Here is a 10,111-nt window from a genome sequence, read left to right as displayed (position 1 = left end):
ATTAGAGAACAGGAAAACAATTGAAAGAATTAACAAAGCCAAAAGCTGGTTCTTTGAAAATATTAACAAAATTGATAAACCATTGGCCAGACTGACCAAAGAAATACAGGAAAGGAAACAGATAACCTGAATAAGAAATGAGATGGGCCATATCACAATGGACCCAACTGAAATTAAAAGAATCATATCAGATTACTATGAAAAATTGTACTCTAACAAATTTGAAAACCTAGAAGAAATGAATGAATTCCTAGAAACACACTACCTATCTAAACTAACACAATCAGAAGTAGAATAACTAAATAGACCCAAAACAAAAAAAGAGATTGAAAAGGTAATCAAAAAACTCCCAGCAACAACAAAAAAACCCTGTCCCAGACGGCTTCACTGCAGAGTTCTATCAAACTTTCAGAGAAGAGTTAACACCATTACTCCTAAAGGTATTTCAAAACATAAGAAAGGATGGAATACCATCTAACTCATTCTATGAAGCCAGCATATCCCTGATACCAAAATCAGGTAAAGACACCACACAAAAAAAAAAAAAAAAGAAAAAAGAAAATTACAGACCTATATCCCTCATAAACATAGATGCAAAAATCCTCAAAAAAATTCTAGCCAATAGAATTCAACAACATATCAAAAAAAAAAAAAAATCCACCACGACCAAGTGGGATTTATACCAGGTATGTTTTTATGCAAGGTTGGTTCAATATTAGAAAGACCATTAATGTAATCCACTGTATAAATAAAACAAAAGATAAAAACCACATGATCTTATCGATTCATGCAGAAAACGCATTTGACAAAGTCCAACACCCATTCATGATAAAAACACTCAGCAAAATAGTAATAGAAGGGAAATTCCTAAAAATAATAAAGGGCATTTATACAAAGCGAACAGCCAACATCATCCTAAATGGAGAGAGCCCGAAAGCATTGCCCTTGAGTACAGGAACCAGATAAGGATGCCCTTTCTCACCACTCTTATTCAACATTGTGCTGGATGTCCTAGCCAGAGCAATTAGGCTAGTAAAAGAAGTAAAGGGCATCCGGATTGCCAAGAAGAAGTAAAAGTATCTCTATTTGCAGATGACATGATCTTATACACAGAAAACCCTGAGGAATCCTCCAGAAAACTACTGAAACTAATAGAAGAGTTTGGGAGTGTTTCAGGTTACAGGTAAACATACAAAAATCACTTGGATTTCTCTACATCAACAAAAAGAACACCGAAGAGGAAATCACCAAATCAATACCATTCACAGTAGCCCCCAAGAAGATAAAATACTTAGGAATAAATCTTACCAAAGATGTAAAAGACCTATACAAAGAAAACTACAATGTACAACTGCAAGAAACTAAAAGGGACCTACATAAGTGGAAAAGCATACCTTGCTCATGGATAGGAAGACTTAACATTGTAAAAATGTCTATTCTACCAAAAGCCATCTATACATACAAAGCACTTCCGATCCAAATTCCAACGACATTTTTTAATGTGATGGAGAAACAAAACGTCAACTTTGTATGGAAGAGAAAGAAGCCCCAGATAAGTAAAACATTACTGAGAAAGAAGAAGAAAGTGGGAGGTCCCACTCTACCTGATTTTAGAACATATTATACAGCCACAGTAGTCAAAACAGCCTGGTACTGGAACAGCAACAGGCACAAAGACCAATGGAACAGATTTGAGAACCCAGATATAAACCCATTCACATATGAGCAGTTGATACTTGACAAAGGCCCAGTGTCAGTTATATGGGGAAAAGACAGTCTTTTTAACAAATGGTGCTGGCATAACTGGATATCCATCTGCAAAAAAAATGAAACAGAAACCATACCTCACACCATGCACAAAAACTAACTCCAAGTGGATCAAAGACCTAAACATAAAGACTAAAATGATAAAGATCATGGAAGAAAAAATAGGGACAACGTCAGGAGCCCTAATACAAGTCATAAACAGAATACAAAATATTACCAAAAATGACAAAGGGAAATCAGATAACTGGGAGCTCCTAAAAATCAAACACCTATGCTCATCTAAAGACTTCACCAAAAGAGTAAAAAGACCACCTACAGACCGGGAAAGAATTTTCAGCTATGACATCTCCGACCAGCGCCTGATCTCTAAAATCTACATGATTCTGTCAAAACTCAACCACAAAAAGACAAACAACCAAATTAAAAATTGGGCAAAGGATATGAACACGCACTTTACTAAAGAAGATATTCAGGCTGCTAACAGATAACAGATACATGAGGAAATGCTCTCGATCATTAGCCATTAGAGAAATGCAAATTAAAACTACGATGAGATTCCATCTCACTCCAACAAGGCTGGCATTAACCCAAAAAACACAAAATAATAAATGTTGAAGAGGCTGCAGAGAGATTGGAACACTTATACACTGCTGGTGGGAATGTCAAATGGTAAAACCACTTTGGGAATCGATTTGGCGCTTCTTTAAAAAGCTAGAAATAGAACTACCAGCAATCCCATTCCTTGGAATATACCCTAGAGAAATAAGAGCCTTTACACGAACGGATATATGCAAACCCATGTTTATTGCAGCACTGCTTACAATAGCAAAAAGATGGAAGCAACGAAGGTGCAGATCAAGGGATGAATGGATAAATAAATTATGGTATATTCACACATTGGAATACTACGCATCAATAAAGAACAGTGACGAATCTGTGAAACATTTCATAACATGGAGGAACTTGGAAGGCATTATGCTGAGTGAAATTAGGCAGTTTCAAAAGGACAAATATTGTATAAGACCACTATTATAAGAACTTGAGAAATAGTTTAAACTGAGAAGAAAACATTCTTTTGTGGTTACGAGAGCGGGGAGGGAGAGGGGTGGGAGAGGTGTATTCACTAATTAGATAGTAGATAAGAACTACTTTAGGTGAAGGGAAAGACAGCACACAATACAGGGGAGGTCAGCACAATTGGACTAAACCAAAAGCAAAGAAGTTTCCTGAATAAACGGAATGCTTTGAAGGTCAGAGGAGCAAGGGCGGGGGTTTGGGGACACCTAGGTCAATTGACACAATAAATTCTCTTAAGAAAACATTCTGCATCCCACCTTGAAGTGTGGTGTCTGGGGTCTTAAATGCTAACAAGCGGCCATCTAAGATGCATCAATTGGTCTCAACCCACCTAGATCAAAGGAGAATGAAGAACACCAAGGACACAAGGTAATTATGAACCCAAGAGACAGAATGGGCCACATGAACTAGAGACTACATCATCCTGAGACCAGAAGAACTCGATGGTGCCCAGGTACAACCGATGACTGCCCTGACAGGGAGCATAACAGAGAACCCCTGAGGGAGCAGGAGCACAGTGGGATGCAGACCCCAAATTCTCATAAAAAGACCAGGCTTAATGGTCTGAATAAGACTAGAAGAATCCCGGCGGTCATGGTCCCCAAACCTTCTGTTGGCCCAGGACAGGAACCATTCCTGAAGCCAAGTCATCAGATATGGAAGGGACTGGACAATGAGGCGGAGAGAGATGCTGATGAAGAGTGAGCTACTTGCATCAGGTGGACACTTGAGACTATATTGGCATCTCCTGTCTGGAGGGGAGATGGGAGGGTAGAGGGGGTTAGAACTGGCAAAATGGTCACAAAAGGAGAGACTGGAAGGAGGAAGCAGGCTGACTCATTAGGGGGAGAGTAAGTGGGAGTATGTAGTAAGGTGTATATAAGTTTACATGTAAGAGACTGACTTGATTGTGAACTTTCACTGAAAGCACAATAAAAATTATTCAAAAAGAAAAAAAAAAAACCCTGAAGGTTAAGAAACCAAGTCACAATACCTAGTTTATCCAATTTGCGTTTATAATTAATAGATATGAATTGCATCCCATTCATACATTTAAAAAAACCTACAGCCGTTGAGTCGATTTTGACTCACAGCAACCATATATGACGGAGCATAACTGCCTCATAGGGTTTCCATGGAGCACCTGGTAGATTTGAACCTCCGGCCTGTTGATTAGCAGCCATAGCACTTACCACTACACCACCAGGGCTTCCACCCATACATTACTGACTCATAAACCATCATACTGTAGGAATGTAGAAATTCAATTCCTGCTGTCCTTATCACCACCCTTTCTTCAATAATCTTTGGATTCCTTGCTTGATCTCCTGGGTTCGCACTCCATAAACAATGGGGTTGAGGGCTGCAGGAATGATGTGGTGGAGGACATTGAGCAAGACTGGCACATCAGGGGAGACCTTCTTCTTAGCCACATGAGTAAGGACGAAGACTAGGAGGATGGTGCTAAAGAAAAGAATAAGGATGAAGTGGGAGCCACATGTGCTTAGGGCCTTGGCCACAGCACTCTCTGTCTTGAGTCTCAGCACAGCTTGCAGTATGAAGGCATAGGAGAGGAAGATGAGGAGGAGGTCAGATCCTAGCAGGGTCCAGCCTCCAGCAAATTGGTAGAGGCGATTGATGGTGACATCATCACAGGAGAGCCTTGAGACAGACATATTGGCGCAGATGCAGTTCTCAATGACATTTCTGCCACAGTAGTAGAGTCTTGCTGAGAGAATGGGAATGGGCAAAGTCATAAAGATATTCCTGGCCAAAATAAACATGGCAGCCTTGGTCACAAATTGGTCAGTGATAATGGATGCATACCGAAGCGGGTGGCAAATGGCCACGTAACGGTCGTAGGCCATGACCATGAATGTGCAGGACTCCATGGCCAGGAAGCAATTCATGATGTACATCTGGAGGAAGCAGGCAGAGAAGCTGATGGACCTGAAGTCAAACCAGAAGATGGCCAGGACCTTGGGAATAACAGTGAGACAGAGCACAATGTCCAGCAGGGAGAGGAAGCTAAGCAAGTAGTACATGGGCTCATGCAGGGAGGTCTCCAGTCGAATGGTGATCAGGAGGGTAGCATTGGCCCCCATGGCCAGGAAGAAGAGAAGGCTGAGGGGCAGGGGCAGCCAGAGCTGCCAGCTGGAGGACCTGATGAAACAATTTAAGAGGAAGTCTGAAACCTCAAAGGAGATGGTGCCATTTTGCTGAGCTGTCATATTGTCATATGTTTCTACAGTTTTCTTGATCTGTAAAATTAAGATAAAAATTAGCTACTGACTCAAGCAAGACACATGAAGATAGAAGAATTTTTCTTACCTGGGTGCACCTTGTGGATTCCAGCAGGTTACACAGAACAAGTAAATTTATGTGCTTATTCTTTGTGCCATGCTGAAGGGATATTTCTATCATTTTAAACAGTAAAGAGGACTGAGGTAATATGATTTGTTTACACATACTATTTGTTTAATATTTATTTTTGATAGAATTATTAGGTCTTCATAGAAACTAAAGATGGAGAAAATTAATTAGCTAGAATATGAATAACAAGTGCAGAAGTTTCTTTCAGATATTACAAACATGGAAGCATCACTCCGATATATTAGGAATCACTTAGTTCAGAGGAATCTGTTAGTCAATTGTAAACTCAATTAAATAATCAATAGGTTAAAATAGAAAAACAAATTTATACAGTAAAGAAATTATCAGACTACTCACTAGTATAAAGGTTAAGTAATGTTTGATGAGGCTTTGTTTTCAATTACGTGTGCGTTTATGTATACATACATAATGTGTTTATTGGTTTGTGTACAAATTGAATTTATCACACATCACATCAGAAAAGTTTGAAAAGCATTCACTTCATTGATAAGGAAGGTGAAATATAATTTCACTACCATTTTGTTTGTTTTACACATAGATACACACTCAAAAATTCAGGGTATCTTTTAAAAAAAGACTTTAAAATGGGATCATTGTGTTGCTTTGCAGTCATCCACAGGATAGTTGAAAGTTATATAAATCAATTTGAAGAACAAGAACTAAGAAGATTTTTATAACGGGCAAGCCTCCAAATTTGTACTTAAAAATTTCTTCTCTGTTTTCTTTTTAATGACCACATAGGCTGCCATATCTGCAATTTTACCATTAAAATAAACTCAGATAACTAGCAGAGACCCAAAGAAATGTCCCTAGTCCCCATGTCATTTTATGGCCTTTGGCTGTATTAATTTTGCTTCAATTAGAGATTTTATAAAATTGTCACAGAAAATAAAATAAATTTCCATTTTTGTCTAAAAAGTAGTAGTTTTCATTTGGCAGGTATTCTTTTCCTCTCTTATATCTTAGATCTTCGTACTTATAGTATTCCTAGCTTTTAGAAGAAGCATTCTTCTTTAAAAGAAAAATGAACCATTCCACGTAGCTATGAAGAAGCGATCCTTGACATTAATCCGGATGATAAGTTGGTTCTTCTGATTGCAACAGTGTGGGGATGATGAAGTCCGTCTTTAATGTCCTCCTATCCCCTTTCTAGGATCCCTGGTGGCACAGTGGTTAAGTGCTCGGCTGCTAACCAAAAGGTTGACTCTTCAAACCCACCAGCCCCTCCCCAGGAAAAAGATGTGGCAATCTAATTCTGTAAAGATTACAGCCTTGGAAACCCTACAGGGGCAGTTCTACTCTGTCCTAAGGGGTCCTTGAGTCAGAGTCAACTCCTTGGCAAGGGGCAGCTAATATCCCCTTTCCATGTCCCTTTTTTATTTGAATATAATGACCCAAGTTCACACACCCCACCCACCAGATTCTAGTTCAGTGTTGCCATTGCTCTCTGTCATTAATCTTTCCCCCTGGCGTTCTGATAGATGTGTGGGTTACAAAATTGAATAAGCAACTGTCCTCATTATCAAAGCAGTAAAACCAAAATCTCCCTGGGTGTGATGGATAATAATAAGAACAAATGATAACCAGCAATGACGGGGTCATGCATAGAGTATTATGAGAGTGTGAGAGAGTGCTTGGTGTATACCCCCAAAACAAAAAATAAAAACCCTTGGCGTCCAGTTCATGCCAACTCATAGCGACCCCATAGGCCAGAGTAGAACTGTCCTATAGGGTTTTCAAGGAGCGGCTGGTAGTTCCAAGCTGCCAACTTTTGGTTAACAGCAGAGCTCTTAGCCACTGCGCCACCAGTGCTTCCTGTATAGGCTAAGATAAAGAATTGTGAATAAAATGATGTGATAACCTCATTACATTAAAGGTAAAAGATTCAAAGTTTCCTCTCTCACTGAATTTTGAAAGAAAGTCCAAAGAAGGCCACAACTTGGTGAAGGATATAGGTCAAGTCTTCCTGGGGTGGTTCAGTGTAGTCCATTGTATCCATTACATAGTCAGAGGCCTCTGCCAAGGTGTTCTGTGGGTTTAGAAATTCTTTTTCATCAAGTGTTTAAGAAGTACCGTTTTTTACTCATTACGCTAAGCAATTAAAACAACAACAAGAAAACCCTTGTCATGAAGTGGATTTCAGCTCATAGGACAAGGTAGAACTGCTCTAAAGGGACAGTCCAAATAGGGGCTGGTGGATTTGAACTGCTGACCTTTTGGTTAGTAGCCGAGCTCTTAACCACTGCGCCACCAGTGCTCCAGGCTAACCAAAAAAATACAAAATTAGGTATTAGTTATTTTGGGAGTTCTTGCTAATTGCTGGGAATGGTGCTCAAAATTTCCAGGGCTTTATCCCACTTAATCATTCAGCATCCTGTGAGATACGTTTTATTATCACCACTTTACAAATAAGGGAACTGAGATGTCAAAACCCAGGTCTTATCCACCCATATTGTACTTGAAACCGCTATCACAGGGAAGAAGGGTAGGTATTCCCTACCAGGACTTTTTCTTCATGCCTCGTGGTGCTCCTTCTCAAAGCAACAGGTTCTACCCACTTGATGTCTTCCAGAGATGGTAACTCCCACCTAATTTTTAGAAGAGGTTTTCTTTTGCTAATAGCAGAGTACATTAATAATGACTTTGGCACATTTGGAATGAATTTTAAACATCTTATCATTTATGACACTGAATACTATGAAATAGGTAGGAAAAATTGACTATCTTAACGATTTATTTTTTCATATAAGCAAACAGATTCATTGGTGTCATGCATCTTTTCCACAGTTTAACTGATATGGTTCAAATATGGAAGAAATAAAAGTGGAAGAAATAATTTCTTCAGACACAAAACCAGTGTCTATGGGAATGTACTTGCATCCTAAGTGATTGAGAAATGCTTATCTTATTTGGCAATTTACTTTACATGTTTTTAGGTTTTAATTCTATACCCCGTTCCCCATGCCCCCATAATCCTAAGAGCAGTTTTCCAGCATCTGGAATCACCCCTTTCCTTCTACATGCAACTACTGCTTCTCTTTGCTCATAGAGCCGCATTCCCTCCTTAGCCAACTTTTATATTTTGTTTCTTCTTACTGTTTCCCTGGGTTTGCTCCCTAAAGGACAATTCCCTAAGGGCTCAAGAAAAATGTAAAATTATTTCCATAATCATATCTTCTGACTTATTTTTCTATTTCATAGCTCTGTACTTCCAACCCCCCAATCTCAGTTTTTCTTGTCTAATGGTTCTGTGCTTTGCCTTGATGGAGTGACCCACTGAAAGTGCGAAATTCTGGAACTGGAAAATGTCCTTAAGATAATAACCAATTGAAAATAATTTGCAGTCTTGAGTTGGTTATGGAAGAACCTCTCCATGCCTGGGTAATATGTTCATTCATCTCTGTCTTTCCCTCCTCTTCTCTTTGAACCTATTCACTTGTAAGTCTGGGCCTTGAACTGATAGCAGCTGCTAAGACCAGTACTTGTCACAACTGACCCAGCTCCTATTAGCTTTAGTTGTACCCATAACATGTACAAACTTCAGGATGTCGCATTTCAAGCATTCTTTCTAATCATCACTCTTACCTTCAGGTTTCGTCATTTTTTTTTTTGCTCATTCCATGCTCTGATTTTACTCTCTATAAAAACTCTGCACTTAATTCTTATAAACAGAAGCCCCAAATCTCACCATCCTCAAGAAGCTTTTCCTCTCTAGGAACTTTAAAGTACTCCTGGAAAGAATTAAGGGTTCCCTGCTTGGAAGCAAGGATAATCTTGAAACGATCTTTGGAAGGTACAGACGTACTGAAGGACAGGCAATTCAGACATAAGTATCCATGGGAAAGCCTAGAAGAAGCAGAATGGTTTTTTGTCTCCTACAAAGCATTGGGACAATTATTTGTAGCACTAGGATGAGATTTGAGGAGGATATATGGAGATTATTACATTACTTTTCCTCACTTAGTGACTCTTCCTTTCCCCTTCTCTTTAATGTTCCTACATATTCCTCAGTCCATCATTCATTCAACAAGCATTGAACACATATTCAGCCCTGAGAGTAAAGCCGCTGGGAACACACTTGTTCTTCCCCTCTCCTCTTTCAATCTTGGTTTGCAATCAGAGCTTGCTAATGGCAGCAGTAGGCCTGAGGACCTAGAGCTGATGGCTTCTGGTTCTATCTAGGTAGAGGCTAAGGAAGCCAGGAAAGAAGAAGTAGGGAAGTAGAAGGTCAGAAAAGAAAGCAGAGACCCTGCAACCCAAGCCTTTTTATAAGCTTTGGGATAGGCCTATAACAGGTATCCATAGAAACACCATTTTGAAAAGTGGAAGGATCTTCTTAAAAGGAAATTCTTATTAATGATTATCTAACACCACAGAATTTAGGAATGCCTGTAAAACCTCTTCCAAGTATACTTTCAGACATTATTGAGTATATCCAGGGACTGGTAGTTCATTACTTTTTCTGGGATAAATTTCCTTTGGGGAGGTACTTGTTGTTGTCGATTCAATTCTGATTCATAGTGACCCTGAAGGACAGAACAGAGCTGCCCTGTAGGGTTTTCAAGGACAGGCTGGTGGATTTCAACTGCTGAGCTTTTGGTTAGCAACCAAGCTCTTAAAGTTGTGCCACCAGCGCTTCTAGTGCTTAGAAATTCTTTAGATTGAGCTAAAATCTGCTGAGCTACTTCCTGATCTTCACTGGTCCCCAACTGTGGATTTCGTTTCTAATCTATGAAGTTACATACACTGAGTTTAATTCCTACCCCATAATTCAAACATTTTCTCAACTGGTCCACAGGTGATGCATTTTCTAGCTCTCTTACCACACCAGTTAATCTCCCTTGGATAAATCTAGCTTCTCTGCATCCCCGAC

General features: G+C 39.4%; 1 protein-coding gene across 1 annotated transcript; it reads right to left on the bottom strand.

Annotated features, from left to right (window-relative positions):
• Positions 1–3,275: 3,275 nt before the first annotated feature.
• Positions 3,276–5,075, bottom strand: LOC100661402 (olfactory receptor 56A3). The gene has a single exon (XM_064288540.1). The coding sequence runs from the start codon at positions 5,073–5,075 to the stop codon at positions 4,128–4,130; it is 948 nt and encodes a 315-aa protein (XP_064144610.1). The 3' UTR covers positions 3,276–4,127.
• Between the last annotated feature and the right edge of the window lie 5,036 nt (positions 5,076–10,111).

This window comes from Loxodonta africana, chromosome 7 (assembly GCF_030014295.1).
Source record: "Loxodonta africana isolate mLoxAfr1 chromosome 7, mLoxAfr1.hap2, whole genome shotgun sequence".
NCBI lineage: Eukaryota > Metazoa > Chordata > Mammalia > Proboscidea > Elephantidae > Loxodonta > Loxodonta africana.
Note: the sequence above shows the minus strand (reverse complement) of the source record. Positions and strands in the feature narration are given on the sequence as shown.

What these genes read in the sequence shown, in the direction of transcription:
- LOC100661402 (XM_064288540.1), bottom strand. Translation starts at nt 5,075, where the DNA reads ATGACAGCTCAGCAAAATGGCACCATCTCCTTTGAGGTTTCAGACTTC.